The sequence below is a fragment of the Hydra vulgaris genome, chromosome 03 (assembly GCF_038396675.1).
Source record: "Hydra vulgaris chromosome 03, alternate assembly HydraT2T_AEP".
Lineage (NCBI taxonomy): Eukaryota > Metazoa > Cnidaria > Hydrozoa > Anthoathecata > Hydridae > Hydra > Hydra vulgaris.
Window position 1 is genome coordinate 50,836,975 of NC_088922.1, and position 21,609 is coordinate 50,858,583.

Genomic DNA, 21,609 nt, shown 5'->3' on the forward strand with positions numbered 1-21,609 from the left:
GCAAAGTTTAAACTTTAAAAAATAGATATCGCCGTCAGAGAAAAACCAAGAAGAATGTCAACATTTTGTATTTTATTTTATGTTTATTATTAAAAAATATTCAGGAGTGTGTGTTCCATAAATATATCATAACAATAAAATTTTAGGAAATACTTAAATAATTAGTCAAACTTTCTGACAAAAAGTCTTTGCGAATTAAAATTTAAAACTTAATTTTCTTGGAAACACAAAAATTGGACATACGGCCTCTTGGTTCTCGGTAGACGATAATTCGTCTGACTTTTTTTCCCGTGAACTTCGGGAAGTGACTTCCCAAAGTTCACGGGAAAAAAAAAGTCAGACGAAACATCGTCTAGGTTCTCGGCTGACGATATAGCAAAAATACACGAAAAAATTAAAAATACTTTTTCGTTTCACAAACATATTGTTTAATTTAATGTTAAACTTTTGGCAATACTTTATTTAAAAAAAAAATTGACGATAATTTCTTTGCTGCTTATTTCAAGCAAGCTTTCCAGAAATACATATTCACAAATAAGTTTATGTGGAAAATTGACATTAAATACATAGGAGGCTAGCAGCAACTCAAAAGCAAAACTGATACTCGGTATGGCTTCCAACCGTATAGCTGTATTATCGACTTTAGTAAGTAGAGTGCCGCAACACTTGAATAAAATCGGTTGAAAAACTTTCTCCTTCTTCAACAATTCAAGGGAGCTTTCAAGACTGTGGTGAACCTAAATGTTTAAGTAGAATTTTAAAAATGCAGAAAATACAAGGCTCAAAAAAGTAATACTTTTTGATTGTAAACCAAATTTAACTTAAAAAAAAATGTATAGAAAAAACCTACATCCATTTCTCTATAAAATAAAGTCAAAATTGCAGCAGGATCAAGTCTTGGATGCTTCTTGCCCTTTTGTGGAGGTGCTATCAGAAGAAAAGGGAGCACCTTAAAGGCAAACAAAGTTGTATCTTCTAAATAAAAATATAAATAAATCAGAGAATAACTCGTATATACTTATAAATTAGAGACAGATTATAAAAAAAGCTTCTTTTGTATTAGGAGAGAATATTAAATTAGGAAATTATAAATGAAATAAGATGAGAAAGGGAAACTTCGCACTTTTGCAGATTGGCACATTTCAAGTTGCAGCAGCTTAGCACTTATGTAGATTGACAATTAAGCCGTAAAAATTCACATTTAAGTTACGAAGTTTTTATTTATTCATTCTCCTCACTTAGGGTAGTAGACATATATGCCTTCATTATATTTGTCTTCTGACAAAGTTTTTTTGAACATGTTTGTCAAACCTCTTGCTAGTAACAGTGAAATGTGACATGAAACCCTTTGATTGAATTTAAAACACAAGCTTTCTTAACTCCTTTACAGTGATTTTTATTTTCTACATTGCCACTTTGAACATTTCCAACATCTATTTCATATTTTAGAATTGTTTTGATTTCAAATTTATTGAATAAAGTCAAATAAGTTAAACTAATTCATGTAGTAATGTACTACAAACCGAAGGTCTTACCTAATTTTTGACAACTGAAAATCGATATTTTCCTCGTTTAACATATTTAGTACGATATTACTAAAGTATAACAAATTAAATATTTCTTTATGAAAAAGTTAAGAATGTATGTGTTTAAAATTAGCATGCAACAATAAAAGTTACACTAAAATTTGTGCAACCAAAAAGACGCTACACTAGATGTCGCGTTTTTTATCCACACTATTTTTAAGCGTGTATTTACTTAATACCTCTCTAAAATTTCACGGTAGTATACTGTGAAGTAGTTAAACGTCGCCTTAAATTAGTGTTCACGGCCAAGGTACTGTAATAATCACGGTATTGTGCCGTAAAATGCGTTCACGGTGTAATACCCTGTTATTCACAGTAAAGCACCGTGGATTTCACGGTAAAGTTTTACAGTGTTGCTTTATAAAAATAAAATATTCAGTGCAGCCATTTTTTCCGTCTCTTAAAAACAATTCCCCCTAAAAAATGTAAAAAATAAGGCCGTGAATATAGTAGTCCATGCTGTAATAATACAACATTATATACTTATTGGTGGTGTAAACAGACAAACTGGGGTATATAATTACAAAAAATAAAAAATTATTAAGAACCTTTACATTATTTATAATCAATTAAATACATCTTAATCAACAGGTATAGTGTTGCACAACAGGCTGTGAAAGTTACGCAAAGAATTGTTTCCATAACTAAGTCTAGTTGTGATTAGTCAACATAACTTTCATGCATTACGCATGTTGCAAGTTAAAGACGCAACGTTAAAGTCTACAGTTGTAACCTCCACCAATAACGATAGTTTCTCCAGTTATGTATGATGCATCGTCTGAAGATAAAAATACGGCAGCTCCAGCGCACTCTGCAGGTTCGCCAAATCTAAAATCATAAATGAGGTACTCCACATTAAAGTAGGGCAGATTTTCTAGGTTTGTAACTCAACATCTAACTCAGATTTTCTAATTTGTAAAAATGGGTACCTGCATTCAGGGATGCGAAGTCGGAGTCCCGCCCGTTCTTATAATTTTTGGGAATCCGAGGCTCCAGGATTTTTAAATTTTATATCAGTATATAAACCTTTCCTAACAAACCGTTATTAACTTCTACAAGTTAATACAAGTATTAATTTAAAATTGTTTAGCTAACAGTTACGTAACTTTAAACCAGTGAAAGCTCAAACGTACTGAATTGCGCTGCTTAAGGCAAGCCATGCGGCATACAAATTATTCAGAAATTTGCAGCGTGTTTATGGCATACATCTTCTATAAAATGCATTGCTTTTACAGAATATAAGAGTTAGGTGAACTACAGCACATGCGGTGTACAAAACCTTAGATGTAAACTGAACGCTGGATTCCGAATTATGCTTAAGCACTAATTTTTACACACTCAAACCTGCGTTGATGCCAAAGTAAAAGAAAGTATTTATTCAAACGCGTTTTTCAAATAACATTGCTTGAACTGACAGATAAAGGTTTTACTGATAAAAAAAGTCTGTAAGTCGTTATTATAATTACTTAAAATAAATCTAAACGCACGGATATTTTATTTGAACAACATGTTCAAATTTTCTTTGCAAACAAGTATTTTTTAACACTGTTAAAAAGTATCATTTTACAAGTGTAGCAAGTGACGCCTATTAAATGTGTCTGAGCCAGAGTTGTTAGTCCTTGGCCTTGCCTTAATAGTCATAAATTGAGGCCTTGGTCTTGGCCTTGTAACTTGTGGCCTTGTTAACAACTCTGGTCTGAGCACATCGTTAGAATAAAATTTCGTAATATTTTTCGATTTGTTTTAATTTATAATAAATAAAAACACATTACAACATTTTTGTCGTAATGTGTTAATTTGGTGTAATAACGCGTCTAATTTATAAATCATTACAATTTTCATAACTATTTTTTGTGTTTTATTTAATTATGTAATTTTGAGAAGGGTATAAGAAGCAAATACTTTATACGTTTATAATCAACTGCAAATAACAATTGTTTTGTTTTATATTTGGATTTCTCATTTTGTAATGGCTATAGATCAATTTTGTAATGGCTATAGATCAAGGAACAGATATTGTATTAGAGTTGTTAACCAAGAGATTTCGTACAACTCCAGAAAAATAAAATTCTTGATATTGAGAATCAGGAATTTTCTTTTTTCGTACCGAATTTTACAAAACAAATAGGTGTCAGGGTGGGAAGGGCATTTGTTGCCCCTTGTGTCGTTGGCCTTGGTAAATGTTTTAATTTTTAACATCCCAACGTTATTGGGACTATACAACTGCTGAAAGTTTTAAAGCTCTCGCTATTTTGAAGAGCAGTAAAAAATTAGTTACAAGATTTGTAGCGAAAAAGCAAGCACGTTCAATACGAACCTTCCCCGGGTCTTCGCCCCTGGAAACAATTTTAACATAGAAGCTTACCAGGACTATACAAGCGCTGAAAGTTTCAGAGCTGTAGCTAGTCTGAAAGGTAGTGATTAATTGCAAGATTCAGTAAGAAATGACAATGGCCAAAGAATCATTTAGCAACATTTTAATTAAGTAATAAATAATAACATTTTTTTTGTATAACAGTTTAATGAATGTTTTCGAGTCTATTCCGTAAGCGCACATTCCGAAACGCTCCTTCCTTAAGGAACTGTTTGGCAAGTATTCTTTTAAAATAATTTGTTTCGCAAGTTTCTTTTCATAAAGGGTTATTACGGAATTATTATTATTTTTTCGTATAAAGCAGTAGTATAAAAAACGGGTTCTGGGCCAAAATTTATTTCAACCATATTATCATCCATAATTTCATATCATATTTAAGCTATGATCCTAACCATAATTTCTGAGCCAAAATAAAATAATATAAAAATAAAATAACCTTCATCATAACCATAATCTATATATAAATTATGTTTACATCACAACCATAGTTTCTGAGCTAAAATAAAATAATATAAAAGTATAATAATGGTAGTATAACAACCATAATATATTAATATATTATGGTTACATCATAACTATAAAATCTGAACTAAAAAATTTGTGTAATTTTTTATAAATCAGTTTTTTTTTTTAAGTTATAAGCTAAATTGATTTCGCAAATGAAATCTACGCGTAAATGAAATCTAGCTTAAGCGTAAAAAAAAACATTACAAATTTTTCAGGCTTATCAATTCTTTATTATCAACCCATGAGTTGAACGACTCAGGATATTCATACCACTTTACTAATGATTTGTTTTTGAGTTTACGAATAACTTTTTCAATCCTAAATATGTTTTGATCAGTTTTTTGCAATTCTTGTTCATAAAAAGTACCTTGTATTTCTTCATTATTATCGTCAGTTATTTTATACGATGGTGGATCTGTGAACTGAACTTGTGACACTGTAAAAACTTCTTCAGTCCATCTCGGTGTGTGTCCTTTTTCAAACTTTCCCTTCTTTTTAGTTATCCTAACTCTATCACCAATTAAAAACTTTGGTTTTACGGACTCTGATCGTGCATTTCCATTTAGATTAAGCCAAACAATATTTTCATTCTTTTTATCGCTAGCTTTAACTGGTGTCATTTGAATTGAAGAATGCTTTGTATTGTTGTATTTGTTTACCATTTCATCTGAAACATCAATATATTTTCTAGTAGAATTAGCTGAAAAGTACTTAAACATTTTATCTTTCATTGTTCTATTCCAATGTTCAACTACACAAATTTTTTCTTTATTTTCAGTTGAATATAACTCAACACCCAGCGCTTTAACATGCTTATTATAAAATTCTAAGCCTTTATCTACCCATATTTTTTGACACTTTATTTTTTTAAAGATTTTATTTAAAGCATTAGCAACATCAACTCCAGTTTTACTTTTCAATGGAACAATCCGTCCATACTTCGAAAAAACATCTATTACCATTAATAAGTATTTTATACCCTCATTGAATTTGGAAAAAGATTTCATGTCAACTAAATCAGCATTTCATCGATTCCATTTACAATAACTTTTCTTTTTCTGAAATGTTTTACAACTCTATCAAAAGGTTTACTCCATTCTTTATATGCGTCAGTAGAAGTTAATCGTTTATCTAAATTAGTACTTGGTCCTGCAAAGTTCATTCCAGGTAAATGCATTTCACCTGGGAACTGTGCCCATGGTAATTTTATTTTAATTGTTGCCGAATTAATCGAACTAACTAAATCTCCTCCTGTTTTTGATGATACAAATTGAGTTTTTGTTTTTCCACAAATAGCGCAAGTTCTACGTTGCATATTTCTATTGTTTTTACTCACAATATTTTGTAAGTTTAGTGTATTTGTTTTATTTCTACATCTAACACAGTACATTTTTATATATATAGAAAAAATGAAAATCTTAAATATATAAAAATGGATATTAAAGATTTGTCATGGAATGCGAATAACAATAAGAGAAGTAATAATAAGTTGTTACCTAAGAGTATAAGAGGAATTATTGTTGGAAAGTCGGGTTGTGGAAAAACTACTTTATTATTGAATTTACTTTTGAGACCTAGTTGGTTAGACTTTAATAATTTACAAGTTTTTGGAAAATCTCTTTTTCAACCAGAATACAAAATATTAAAACAATCTGTTGAAAAAAAATTACCAAAAGAAATTGTTTTTGAACTATTTAAGTTACAAGACAAAATAAAAAAATTAGATGCAAACCCTGAGCTTATAATTGAAGACATTTCAAAAAATTTAAATGAGAAAACAGATATGGAGTGTAAGTTTTTTGAAACAGCTGAAGATGTACCAGATCCTCAAGATCTTGATATTCATAAGAATATTTGATGATATTTGATGATTTACAATTAACAAAGCAAAATAAGTTTGAAAGATATTATATAAGAGGAAGACATAGTAATGTTGATTGTTTCTATCTTGCACAAAATTATTTTATGTTACCTAGGCAAACTGTACGAGAGAATACAAATTTTATTTACTTATTTCCACAAGATTCAAAGAATTTAAATCACATTTATAATGATCATATTTCAAGTGATATGTCAAAAGATGAGTTTAAAATTTTTTGTAAGAAAGCTTGGTCAGAGCCTCATGGATTTGTTATTATAGATCTATCTTCTAAAAAAGATGAAATGGAAAATATAAAAGTAGATTAAATTGTTTTTATATACCAACTTGTTGAAACTAGTATTGTAAAAAAAATATAAAAAACAAAATATTATCTTCTATATAAAAAAACAAAAAATGGCATATTATTTATCAGTGAGCGGAAATAGCAATATCTTAAAAACTAAGTTTGCCCCTATTCTTAAACTTAGAGAAGACAGAGAATATGAAATGGCTCTAGTTAGTTTAGAGACATATTACAGTTTTCCTAATATTAATTCTTCAAACAACAATTTTAGATATAGGGCAAATAATGGATCAACTTGGAAGGATATAAACATTCCAGATGGATGTTATGATATTAATGATATAAATAAATATATCCAATTGATTATGACAGGAAACGGTGATGCAAGTTCAAGAGTTGCAAATATTAAAATTGAAGGAAATAATAATACATTAAGATCAGCTTTAACTATTGCAGCTGGTTATAAAGTTGATTTTACAACTTCAAATTCAATTAGAACTGTTTTTGGTTTTGACAGTGGAATATATTCAACAGGCTACAATATATCAACTTATATAGTAAACATATTAAATGTTAATAGCATACGAGTAACAAGTGATATAATAGGATCATTGTATATAAATGAAGGAACTGATAACGTTATATATTCATTTTTTCCAACTGTAGGTCCTGGTTATAAAATTGCTCTAGAGCCGTATAACTTAATTTATTTACCAGTAACACTAAAAACAATATCAAAAATGGAAAATAAATTGGTTGATCAAAATGGAAATCTTTTGAATTTACGAGGAGAAGAAGTAACTATCACATTTCATATAAAAGAAGTAAAATAATAAATATTATTAAAATAAATCGTAAAATAATTTTTTTGTAATTTTTTTAAAAATTATTTTATTATATTATATATAAAAATGAGTAAATATACTATAATTAAAATAAATGTTTCGCAAGGGTAATTAGAAAAACTTAAAAAAGCAATTGAAGATGGTTATGGAGCTAGTATTAAGTTATCACATTCAGATCTTAATGGTGATCATGTATTAGCTGTAACAGATTATCAATTGAATAGAATTAAAAGAGCATATGAAAAAGGTAAAGACTTAATAATTACTCAAAGTAATTCTCAATTCTCAAATAGAGGCAGGATTTATTGGACTATTACCTTTCCTAGGATGGAGTATTTATTGCACTATTACCTTTCCTTGGTACAGCTGGAAAATTTTTATTATCAAGCGTTACTCCAGCTCTTGCAACAGGTTTATTAACAGGAGTAGGTTCTGCAGCTGGATCAGCTATGGTTGATAAAATTGCTGGAAGGGGTGTTGTGTACTTAAAAAAGAATGGAAAAGGAGTTAAAATGACAGCTGCAGGAAATGGTTTATATTTGAGACCATGGAGTAAAGGAAGTTCTGTAGGTGATGGATTGTACTTATGTAATGGCAATGGATATACATCAACAGAATCAGGCTTATTATAAGGACCAAATTCACCATTTGCTAATATTCCATTTTTGAATATGATTCTGTGATTTCTCAAAATTTTTTTATATGTATAATAAAATGCCAAGAAATAATCCGCCAATACATAAATTTATAAACAAATATATACCAGATGAACCTATAAAAATACTTCTTCATTCTAAGGTACACAAAGATTTGGAGCACCCTTCAGTATTAATAACTGAGAATAAATATGAAATATTTGCGCAACACGACATTACAATAAAATCTCTATCACATCAATATATTCTTTTAAAGTTTGGTGTAGTAGTTAATGAAGGTGTTGCGTTAGTTTCATTAAAAGAAGAACTTAAATTAAAAATGTTAAGTTTACAAAACTCTGTAATATCAGAAACTGTTGATGATATTATAATAAATGTTGTTAATAATTCGATTCTAATCTAATGATTAAAAAAGGAGATTGTAAATATTTTTTAAAAAATATTTTTCAGAAAATTATTTTTACTTATTAAATGGAGTTTAATTACAAAAAGCTGTGTAATTATATTTATTCAGATATACCAAATGCACAGAGTGCAAATGATAATAAAACTTTCAATAAAATATATCCAAATCTTCCAAGTGCACCTGATGAAAAAAATAAGATTATTAGTGCACATATATATCGCCAAAACACAATTAGTGAGATTCAAAAGAAATAGAGCATGAGAGAGAAAAGAGAAATATGCTAAGTAAAAAGTATCATAAAGCTGTAAAAATAATTTCAGCAATTGATAATTCATTACTAGCAAGCACTATGGCACTTGGAACTATTGGAATTAGCTTTTTAACAACAGTAATTGCAGCACCAGTAGCTATCGCATGTGAAGGTGCAGCGTAAGGAGCAGGTGTTTTATCATTAATAGGAGGGCAAGTTAATAAAAAATTAAATTTAAAAGCAGAAAAGCATGAAAAGATCAAAGTACTTGCTGATTTAAAACTAAATACAATAAGTGACTATACTTCTAAAGCTTTAGTAGACGGAAGTATAGATGACAATGAATTTAAACTAATACTTAGTGAACTTGAAAAATTTAAAGCCATGCTTGAGCAAATTAGAACAAATTCAAAAGAATTAATTGATGAACAAACTAAAGAATCATTAACTAAACAAGGAAGAGATGATGCAATTAATATACTCAAAAGCAGATTTAGTAAAAATGTAAACGTAAAAACACAAAATAATTTATTAAAATAAAACATAAAACATAAAACGTAAAGCATAAAACATAAAACGTAAAACATAAAACGTAAAACATAAAACGTAAAACATATAAGGTAAAACATAAAACGTAAAACATAAAACATGAAATACAACATAACAATTTATGTTGTACTTTTTTATCTTTATTTATAAAAAAAGCGAAATGTCATTTCTAAAAATTGAAGATCCTGAAAAAAGAGACAAAATTGTCAAAGATTTCTTAGATATTAAAAAATGAGTACAGAATAATAGTTTATATGAAAAGATGGGTGAAACTAATTTACAGTTAGACTTAGAAAAATTGTACACGCCATTAATTGATAGTCAAGATGGAATAAAAGAAAACATAAATAAATTGCAAGATCAAGCTAATAAATTTGCACTCACTTTTTCAAATTCTTATCCTGAAGCAAATAGAGAGATAATGATAACTGATTCTAAAGAACTATTGCCTTATCATGAAAAAAATAAAGATATGAGGGTAAAAAAAATTGCAGCAGGTTATCTAAAAATGTATGCTACTAGTAAAAAATCTACAGATGCTACATTTGGGATACGTAATGAAGATGGTATATTTTATATTGGAAAAAAGACAATACATATTAGTGATGATAATGTAACTATTGATGATGAAACATATTATGGTACTCCTGGTCTTTGGGAGCTGTTAACAAAGTTTAAACCTGATAAGGGAATATATAATGAAGATGACCTTAAAAATATCGAGATATATTAATACAAACAGATGCAATTACTACTGAAAACCCATACAAACCAAAGTCATCTCGTAGTGTAAAATACAGAGAAATAATAGCCCCTATTTGGAGAGATATAAAAGAAAATAGGAAGCGTGAATTAAGAGGAACAGGATTACTTTCTTAATTCTTCCTAGCAACCCTGATGCACTAATTGAAATGCTTTAACTACGTATAGCTGCATGGAAAGCAGACAACACTGGAGCAAGAAATGAAGCTGTTACAATTTGTGATGAATTACTACGACAAGGTATAATAAATAGTTCACAGTATAAAGCAATACAAAATAATTTATAATTATATATCAGTGCATATAAAAAAAAATATATATATAGTACATAAAAAATGCTAATTGTTCATAATAAGAGATATGTAAAGAAACATGCTATTGGAGGAAGTGGTATATTCGAAAGTATAAGAGATTTATTTAATCAAATAAAAACGTCAAATGTAACAAGAGCATCATCAGCTGTGTTGATGAAGTTGGCTGCTAGTGATTTAGGAAAAACTGCAATAACTGCTGGTAAATCAGCAGGAAAAGAACTTTCAATATCAGCGATAGAAGCTGCTAGAAATGCTGCAGTTGAAAAAGGAAAACAAATAATGGATAAAGCATCTTCAAAAATAGTTTCACAACCTGTTATTAATAAAAAAATTGATGAAATGATTTCAAATTTGGTTGGATCTAATGATCTGATTAATAATGGATATAATAATGGATTTAAAAGATCTAAAAAAAATAATGCAGATGATATATCAACAAATATAAATAAAATGATGATAGGTTCTGCAATAAGATCAGTAAAAAAAGTATCAAATGAAAATGCCATAAAAATAGAAGATCTAGTTAAAAAATAACACGGCCTTCGACTTGCTTAAGACCTCAGAGATACGCGTAGATTTCACTTGTTAAATCAATGAGCTACGCTTAGACTTGCTTAGTAGACTTGCAAAATTTTTTATACAATTATTAGTTCTTTAAGAATTTTCGATCAAAAATTTTTTTTTTATATTGTATATAAAAAAACAAAATGACAACTTCTGAAGTATTAAATTTTACAGAAATGCCAATCGTAGATAATGGAATTGAAAGATTTGAATTCCATGAATATGAGCCAGTGGCTCGTACAAATCTAAATAGTGCTGGAGAAATAAGAATCAACATTGAGCAACAAGATTTGTTCACACTTCCATCTGAAGCTTATCTCTTATTTGAAGGACAACTTGTTAAACTTGCTGATGGAACAGCTTATGCTAATACAGATGCAGTGGCGCTTACAAATAATAGTATTATGCATTCATTTAGTCAAATATCATACCAATTATTAAACCAAGATATAGAAACTATTTATCACCCAGGTCAAGCAACTGCAATGTTAGGAATGCTTAAATACCCAAATGACTTTCAATTAGTGCATGGATTAAATCAATTGAGGAATAAAGATACTGCAACAACAGTAGTACTTGCTGATAACTCAGGGTTTGCATTAAGACAAGCATACATAATTCAGAAACCAACTACAAAAGAAACATATTCATTTTGCATACCTTTAAGGCACATTTTTGGATTCTGTGATGATTACGACAAAGTTATTTATGGACTTAAACATACAATAACTCTTGTAAGAAAAAGTGATGATGACGCAATTTTTAAGCTTGCTGCTGTAGCTGCAAGAAAGATTAATCTTAATAAAATATCATTGTTTATACCACGTGTGAACCCATCAGACGTAGAAAGGATTAATCTTTATAATTCTATTGAATCAAAAGTGACACTTCCAGTAAGTTTTCGAGCGCGTCAGTGTGATACTATATCTGTTGCACAATCTACTACATTTTCTTGGAGATAGAGCGTAAAGACATCTCCTGATAACCCAAAATACATAATTGTTGGATTTCAAACAAGTAAGAATAAATACCAAAATGCTAATGCTTAAATATTTGATCATTTCGACTTGAAAAATATATACATTATGCTTAATCAAGAAAGATATCCTGCTGTTGATTATAATTTGCCATTCCCAAATCAGCAAATTTCAAGAGTTTATAGAGATGCAGCTGTGTTTAGTGAAGAATTTTATGGAATGAATGAATTGATCACACAAAGCAATATAAATCCTTCTAACAATAAAGATTTATACCCAATTTTTGTTTTTATCGTTAGTAATCGATTAGAAAGATTAAAATCATCAACAATAGATGTACAAGTTAAAGCAACATTTAATACAGCTGTTCCAGCAGGTACTATGGCATATGCTGTTGTAATATCTGATAGAATGATAGAGTTTCAATCAGACGGGAATAAAATGAATATTGTTTATTAAAAAAAAAAATAGATCCAAAATATGAAAGATTAAGAACAATAAAGAAAAAACCAGTCACTGTTAAATTAACTAACATGGAAACAGGAGAAATTAAAATATATAAATCATTATATAGTGCTATGCTTGAAACTAAGCATGGATGGAGATATCTTGAATTACATGACGGAAAAGTTGATAATGGATTTAAGATTGAAATATTAAATCCTGAAAAAATAAAAAAATAAAAGATGTCTGAAAAATATTTACATGTACTTTGTAAATATTTTTAATAATAAAAATATGACAAGACTTTTTTATTTTGAAAAAACATTTAAAGAAAATAAAAATATAAAAAAAATCTTGCTATATAAAAAATGGAAAATAAAAATGTCATAGAACTTAAAAAAATCGCACAAAAGCGAAAAATTAAAGAAATAAAAAGTGAATTATTAGAAGCGGTAGTGCAGGCACCTGTTAAGCGCACACAAACTCAATCTACATCAGTTAGTAACACACCGATTGAACAAAGACCATCGCAATCTACAACAGGTTGGCTTATGTCATATGTACCTAATACAATTAAAAATACAGTGAATACATCTACAAATTGGATTATGTCATATGTGCCTAATACAATTAAAAATACAGTGAATACATTGACAGCAAAAAAAGAATCAACTGAAAAAAGTAAATTTAATACTATTGCAAATTGGATTGTGTCATACGTACCTGATACAATTAAGAATAAAGTCAATCAAAAAGTCAACTCATTAAAAAATTTATACAATAAATTGGAAGTTAGAAATAAAGTTGAACCTCAAAATAAAGTTGAACCTCAAAATAAAGTTGAACCTGAAAATAAAGTTGAAGAAAGAAATAAAGAAAGAAATTAAAAAATAAATGAAATAAAATTTAAATTAAATCAATCATCTGTTAAAAATGTGACAAAATAATTTACAGCTAAAGGAATAGAAGGTTATGATGCTTTATCCTTCATAAATGCTGCTAAAAATAGTGCTATTAAAGTACTAAAAGAAAATAAAAATTTAAAAGTTTATATAGTTCTCTATTCACATCTGCTCCATTTAGAACGAATAACCAAGTTGTATTAGAAACAACAGATTTAGATGAGTTTTATGAAATATCAAAGCAGAAAATTTTAAAATCATCATCATTATATCAACAAGCAGGATCAGGTTAGATATTTTTTTCTGTTAAAAAGATGGGTATAAATATTATTAAGTATAATCCTATTAAAGCTAAATCATACATTCCACTTGATAAAAATTTAGCAACTAAAAAGGCAATAAACAATATAAAAAATGAAGATAATGAAGAATGAAGATGATCAATGTTTTAAGTGGTGTATCGCAAGAGCATTAAATCCAACAGATAATCATCCTGAAATAATCAACAGATAATCATCCTAAAAGAAATCATCAATCATTAATAATCATCCTGAAAAAGTAGATAAAGATCTTAAAGATCAAGCTAAAAAAATAAACTAGGGTAAATAGAATTTCCAGTATAATTAAATCAAATTACACAATTTGAGAAAAACAATACAGATATCAGTGTCAATGTATACGGTTATGAAGATTTAGAAGTTCATATTTATCATATATCATGATAAATATGAACAAGAATAATGATCCCAAATATTCAATATATTTACTATTAATTTCAGCAATATCATGTCGCATTTGTGGAAAAGAACTTGAAAAAGATAAAGTACGCGACCATTGTTATATTACTGGAAAATATAGAGGTGCTGCTCATCAAAGTTGTAATTTAAATAATAAAATTCCAAAATTCTTTCCAGTACTATTTTACAATTGATCTGGTTATGATTCTCACTTATTTATAAAGAAATTATCAGGAGGAAAATTGAGTTGTATACCAAAAAATGAAGTAAAGTATATTAGCTTTTTAAGAGAAATTAAAGTTGGCGAGTATATTAAAGATGGAAAGAATGTTGAAGTTAAACGTGAACTTCAGTTCTTAGATAGTTATAGATTTATGCCTTCTAGTTAAGATGCTTTATCTAAGAATTTAGCAAAAGACCAGTGCAAAAATATCGGAAAACTATATTCAGGTAAAAAATTAGATTTATTACTAAGAAAAGGTATATACCCATATGATTGGGTTGATTTTATTAACAGATTTAATAAAACACAATTACCGCCAAAAGAATCATTCTTTTCAAAATTAAACAATGAAGATATAAGTGATGATGATTACTCACATGCACAAAATGTATGGAATGAGTTTAATTGCAAAACATTTAGAGATTATCATGACTTGTACAATGTTTCAGATGTGCTTTTACTAGCTGACGTCTTTGAAAATTTTAGAGATATTTGTATGAATTGTTATAAATTAGATCCTGCTTGGTATTATACATCACCAGGATTAGGTTGGGATGCAGCATTGAAGAAAACAAAAATCAAAATATAATATCTAAGTGATTACGATATGATACTAATGATAAAGAAAGGTATAAGAGGTGGAATTAGTATGATATCAAATAGATTGGGAACTTCTGATAATAAGTACATGGGTGATGAGTATGATCAAAGCAAACCATCAACATTCATCCAATATCTAGATGCTAATAATTTATATGGATGGGCAATAAGTAAACCACTTCCAAAACATGGTTTTAAATGGATGGATGAAAATGAAATAGAAAACTGGAAAATAATTCCATGTATACTAGAGGTAGATTTAGATTACCCTGAATATCTAGATGATGAACATAACAATTATCCACTTGCACCTGAAAGGATAAATATTGATAAAGTTGAAAATTAGTACCTAACTTGAATAATAAGAAAAATTATATATTACATTATGAAAATCTAAAACTATATGAAAGATTAGGATTAAAGATTACTAAAATTCATAGAGGAATAAAATTTGAAGAAAGAGCATGGCTAAATGAGTACATTGAATTAAATACAAACCTTAGAACTAAAGCAACTAATGATTTTGAAAAACAATGGAGAATGTTGAAAACAGAGTTGATATTAGATTAGTAACAGACAGAAATGAAGCTATTAAATTAGCATCAAAACCAAACTTTAAAAGTAGAACAACATTTGATGCTAATTTAATAGCAATACATATAAAAAGAACAAAATTAAAATATGCTAAACCAATTTACTTAGGAATGTGTAAATTAGATTTGAGCAAAACTCTAATGTACGAATTTCATTATGATTACATAAAGAAAAAATATGCTGATCGAGCAAAACTATTATTCACTGATTCAGATTCTTTAGCATACGAAATTAAAACAGAAGACTTTTATGCTGATATTTCTAAGGATGTTGAAAGCAAATTTGATACACGTGAATTTGACCCAAAACACCCAGCAATCAATAATGCAGATTTTAAAGTTGGTGTTAATAAGAAAGTAATAGGAATGTTTAAAGATGAGTCTGGAGGAGCACAAATTGAAGAATTTGTAGGACTCAGATCAAAGTTGTATTCTTATAAAGTACACGGAAAAGATAACAAAAAATGTAAAGGAGTAAAGAAAAATGTTATAAAAAAGTATATAACACATGAAGAATATAAAGATTATTTATTAAATAAAAATATTCATATTAGGAAAATGAATGTAATAAGTTCCCGTTCACATGTAGTTTACACAGAAGAGATCAATAAAATAGCATTAAGCGCAGAAGACGATAAAAGAGTTATTTTAAAAGATGGTATACACACATTAGCATATGGACAAACTACAAACTAAAAGAAAATAATTTATAGGTCAAATAAGTTAAAGGACAAATAGGTCAAAGAGCCCAAATAGATCAAAAAGCCCAAAAATATAATTATATATAAATAAAAATGGAAAATAACAATTATCAATATTATAATTATAAACTTATCAATGTTGAAGGAATAATTTTACCCAATGAACCACTAACAAACTTTCAATTGATCAAAGCAACAAAAAGTTAAAAATAAAACATTTTAAAGGTGTATTTGTAAGGGATGAATTACGGGAAAATACACAAAGAAAAGAATGTGGAATATTAAATACAGGAGATTCAAGTACGCAGGGATTTCACTGGATTCGCTGGTATAAAGACATAGATAAAAAACTAAGTTTTGACTCTTATGGACTACCAACGCCAGTTGAAGTTGTTAATTATTTAAAAAGTCCTGTTTATTATAATAGTGGTAGAGTTCAATTTGGAAATACCTCATTCTGTGTTTATATGTTTTAAAAAAACTAGATGAAGAACATGATTTTCAGAATATTATTAATAATCTATGGTAATTTAAAAAAAAAAAATAGTTAAAAAATTTTTTCTTTATATATAAAATGCCTGATGATGAATTCGGACGCGACACTACTTCAGCTGTAGATGGTTTAACAATATCTCAAGCTACTAACTTGTTCATTAGGAGAGATGGACAAAATAATGCAGCTAGTAATATTAATATGAATTCTAATAAAATAATAAATGTAGCAGAACCTACTAGCTCACATGGTGCTGCTACAAAAAATTATGTTGATAATAAAACACTTAATCTTAATGAATTAGGAATAATACCAAATTCAAGCTTAACATGCCTTGGATTAAAATACCAGACTATTCCACCAAATACAGGTGTTGATGCAACAACAGTTTTTGTACAATCTTCTGGTCCTGGTATTCTCAGAAAACTATGGTAGCATTAGAAGGATCAGATCCTAATCATAATGTGTCAGGCAATGTATTTCTGATTGAATTGAATGATCTGCGTATATGAATATACGCAGATCATTCAATTTGCATAGAAGATTATTCTACTTCTACAGATAGTGTTGTAGATAATAATATTCCTTTAGCCTGTGATTTTTTATTTAAACCATTTGACCCACTTGGCCACTCATTTTATGCAAACTCTTTAGGTTGCAATGTGCATACAGCTAATGCATTAGGAGGATACTTTACACTGGTTTTACCATTTACTACTACAATTATACATCAAAACTAGTCAAAACGTTACATATTGGATACAACCTTTTATTACAAGAACTACATCAATACCTCAATCATTATCATCTATTAAATTGTCCTCAGAAACATTTAGATTTACAAACACAACTTATGGTAAAGAATATATATTATTAGATGCTCCAAACGTTGCTGGTCAAGGTGTTTACCTTAAATATATTAGAATGCATGTTATTGGTGTATTTGGAAATTGGTGGGAATCTAGAGTACGCATGTATGATGCATACAATTCTCCAGTAAATACTAACTCTGTTATACAACCTTGGACACCATATAACGATACTAATTATACAGTATTTCAAGGATTTGATTCGAATAGTTTATGCATATACGCCTTATCTGGTTTAGAAGATTTTTCTTTTTCTTCGTGGAACGGTGCTAATATTAATTCATTTAATAATGAATCATCTGGACTATTGTATCAAACAAGTGCAATAATTAGTTCTACAACTACTATCTCATTTTACAGAAATTTTACTGATTCCATTCCTAGTGTTGCTACTAGAAGAAGATTAGTAGTTACATTAAACTCTGGGGATGCACAAGTTGGACAATCCGGAAGATTTACTGTAATAGGACATGTTTTCTTTTACGCGTAGATTTCACTTGTGAAATCAATGAGCTATAGCTTAGCTAGATTACATTTACGCTTAAGCTAGATTTCATATACGCGTAGATTTCATTAGCGAAATCAATTGAGCTTATAACTTAAAAAAAAAATTGATTTATAAAAAATTACACAAATTTTTTAGTTCAGATTTTATAGTTATGATGTAACCATAATATAATAATATATTATGGTTGTTATACTACCATTATTATATTTTTATATTATTTTATTTTAGCTCAGAAATTATGGTTGTGATGTAACCATAATTTATATATAGATTATGGTTATGATGAAGCTTATTTTATTTTTATATTATTTTATTTTGGTTCAGAAATTATGGTTAGGATCATAGCTTAAATATGATATGAAATTATGGATGATATGGTTGAAATAAATTTTGGCCCAGAACCCGTTTTTTGTACTACTTAAAGCGTTACAGAAGGTGAATTTGCGCATGTACAACTTCGGCAATAGCAACTTGAAATACGGAAGATAAAAATGCAAAACTTTTGTAAGTTTTTATTAAGGGCAAACAACCCTATATTGTATACACACATTTTTTACGTGCTAATAAAATTGTGGAGTTAAAGTTTTCAGCTTTAAATGTATGGTAACAGAAAAAAGTAAAGGGAGCAAAGTGTGTGGTGAAGAAATTGTATGAGCCAAAAAAACTTGCTTGAGCAACTTCATTCAACACTTAGCAAGAAAACACGTAGATCTTTAGAAAAATTTTGAAAAAGAAAAACTAGAGAAAAAGAAAGAAGAGAACAAGAAAATAAAGAAATTTACAGGCAATCAAAGTAATTCGCAGCAGTCTATGTTAAAGTGTTTTCCATCTCAGCAAGTTAATTTGAATTTAACGAAGGACGAGGTTTTAAAAGTGTTAAATGAACTGGTTTTAGTTGCAGGACTTTCATTTCAGATTAAGATTTATTAAAAGACTTACATTTATGTTATTCATTTTCCGAGACTTTTCGTTTTTAACTTTTTCTTTGTACTTTGCTATTTGGTTTAATTTTGTAAATCGTTTTCAAAATTTCTTTGTCGCGATTAATCTTAAATAAAAAAACAAATATGTTTAATCAAAATTGTTTGTCTATTTATTCTGAAATGTTTTTTTTTCAGGCATTTCATCGCAAAGACACACAAAAACTTTGCGGAAAAGTGGCTTCACAGTTCGGATTTACACTTAACAGAGATAATACACTTAACAGAGATAAACTCAAATTTGCAACCTTGCCATAAAGCATTGCAAAGAAATTAAAAATATAATATCAAAACTACTGTTTAAAAGTCAATTTGACAACAAGGCATATGCGTTACTACCTTGGTATTAATACCCAATACTCAATAAATAATGAGGTTATTGTTGTCAACCTTAGCACTGTTGATACAAAAGGCAAACAAACGGCAGGCCACACTTAAAAGATGAATGAAAAATGTTTAGATAGGTTTGAAATCAATAAAGCTAACATATTAGGCATAAGTGTGGACAATGCAGATGTTATTTTATAATAAAACAAAAAATCTTTATAAAACTTGAAATTGAAGTAATTCTATCTTTTTTTATTTAAACTAAAAATATTTTTCAAAATGCAACATATGTAAGGTAAACATGAAGTTGGTGCGTGACTTTAGCAACAACGCAATGGAGGATATTGACAAAGAAAGTCGATTTTCAATTTGCATTAGATGAGTTAGACGAAGATGGCCTCTCTACAGAGGACAATGCGGCAACAGTCTTGGCTGCTGAAGTTGCTAGAAGTATGAACATAATTCACTTTCAAAGATGTACTGCCCACACTACAGCTGGCACTCAATGATGCCTTATAGAAGCCCACGATAAAGATTTTAATTAGTAGTGCAAAAGAAGTTGTAAAAATTGCAAAAAAATTCAAAGTGGGTTGACTACTTCAGAGATCAATCCCCAAATTTAATTCCTATTTTAGATTAGGCTACCTGTTGGTCGAGCCAATTTAACATGGTTGAAAGGGTCATCAAGGTTAGTTTATAAGTTACTATTTAAACTATTTAATTTATTTAGTATATACATAAATAGAGATTTTTTTTTTTGCTCTTTTTGTTTAAATATCCAAACTAATTCAATGTCGATTTTGCATATTGATTCCAAAAATTAATTCCTTACTGATTTTCTGAAATGCCTGTGCGACAACCCATTTTATACATAGAAATATCCGCTTCTGCAATTTTTTTTTAAATATAATTTAAAAATACAGAGACATACTTTTCATAAAATATTTTATTTTTTCAGATTCGACCAATTATCGAAAAGCTGAACACACTAAAAGGAGCTCCTAAAGAGTTCAATGTTCAGCCATATTATTAGGGCATCTCGGAAGAACTACAAGATGTATTGGAGATGGTTTGCGATCTCACTATTCGCCTTCAGCGGATGAATATCACTGCAGGTGAGTTTTTCTTTGAATGAAACTTAAGAAGGTGTGAACTTGATGGCAGACCATGAGTTAGCAAAATATATTCAGAAGGGAATAATGAATCGGAAAATTGCCCTTCGAGAAAATTCACTTTTTCTCGCAGCGGTTTACGTAGATATTCGACATGTTTGCATGCTGACAAGTGAAGACAAGGTTTTTTTATTATTATAATTTATTATAGTTATAATATTATTACCACTTTATTTATTTTATTATTATAACTTTATTTTATTATTATAATTTATTATAGTTATAATATTATTACCACTTTATTTATATAAGTATATATTATATAAATGTATTCTATAGAAATGAATACAAATATTACGCATATTCAAAAATACAAATTTCTTTAGATGTCTGCAGCTGACGGCATTTGGAAGATAAAAAGCAAACTAATTCAACTGGAAAAAAAAAATAAGAGTGTCTAATTTGAAAAAAAGAGCAAAGTAATATCAACTATCTCTTCTGCTGTTTGTGTGTTTGATTCAGATTCTGAAAATGAGGCATGTCTTGCCAGTAAAAAAACGGTGACCTAACTTGTTTTAAGTGTGCCAAAAGGAGATAAAATGGAATTTTTCAGAAAATGTGCAAAACCAACTTTGTATGATTGAAACAGAATTTCGAGCTGCTTTAAAAGTAATTCCGGAAATTAGGTCAACTTTTAAGAATAACTCGTCCAATCAAAATGATTCTTTTAAAATTAACCCATTCAATGCAACTGACCGTTTACCAGAAATTATAAGGGATGTCTGCAGAGTTGCTTTGTTTCTGCCTATCTCTCAAGTAAGCGTAGAATGACTGTTTTCGGTGTTGAAGCACTTGTCTCCTGACCATTGTTGTCGCTTTATATGTTTATATTTATTTAGTTGATGATATGTTTTTTTTTGCGCATGAATGAGTTTTTTGTTTGAATGTTTTTTGCGCATGAATGAGTTTTTTGTTTGAATATTATATATATTTTTATTTATATATAGTTTATTTACATATGTATTTGATGCTATATATAATATATAATAATGACAGAAACAACATGTTCAAGTTATTTCAAGTTTTAGAACAATTTTAAATAATTTAATGATTAAACTGAATTAAAAAAATAAAATAAAAAAGCTTTTTAACATTCTATGCAAAT

General features: G+C 28.5%; 1 protein-coding gene across 1 annotated transcript in view; it reads right to left on the bottom strand.

Moving 5' to 3' along the window:
* Positions 1 to 2,123: 2,123 nt before the first annotated feature.
* Positions 2,124 to 21,609, bottom strand: part of LOC100206126 (uncharacterized) — a 46,641-nt gene continuing 27,155 nt past the window's right edge. Inside the window, exon 9 of the mRNA XM_065793571.1 lies at positions 2,124 to 2,414. Within this exon, the coding sequence (XP_065649643.1) occupies positions 2,300 to 2,414 (115 nt within the window). The 3' untranslated portion in view covers positions 2,124 to 2,299. The remainder of the gene's footprint in view (positions 2,415 to 21,609) is intronic.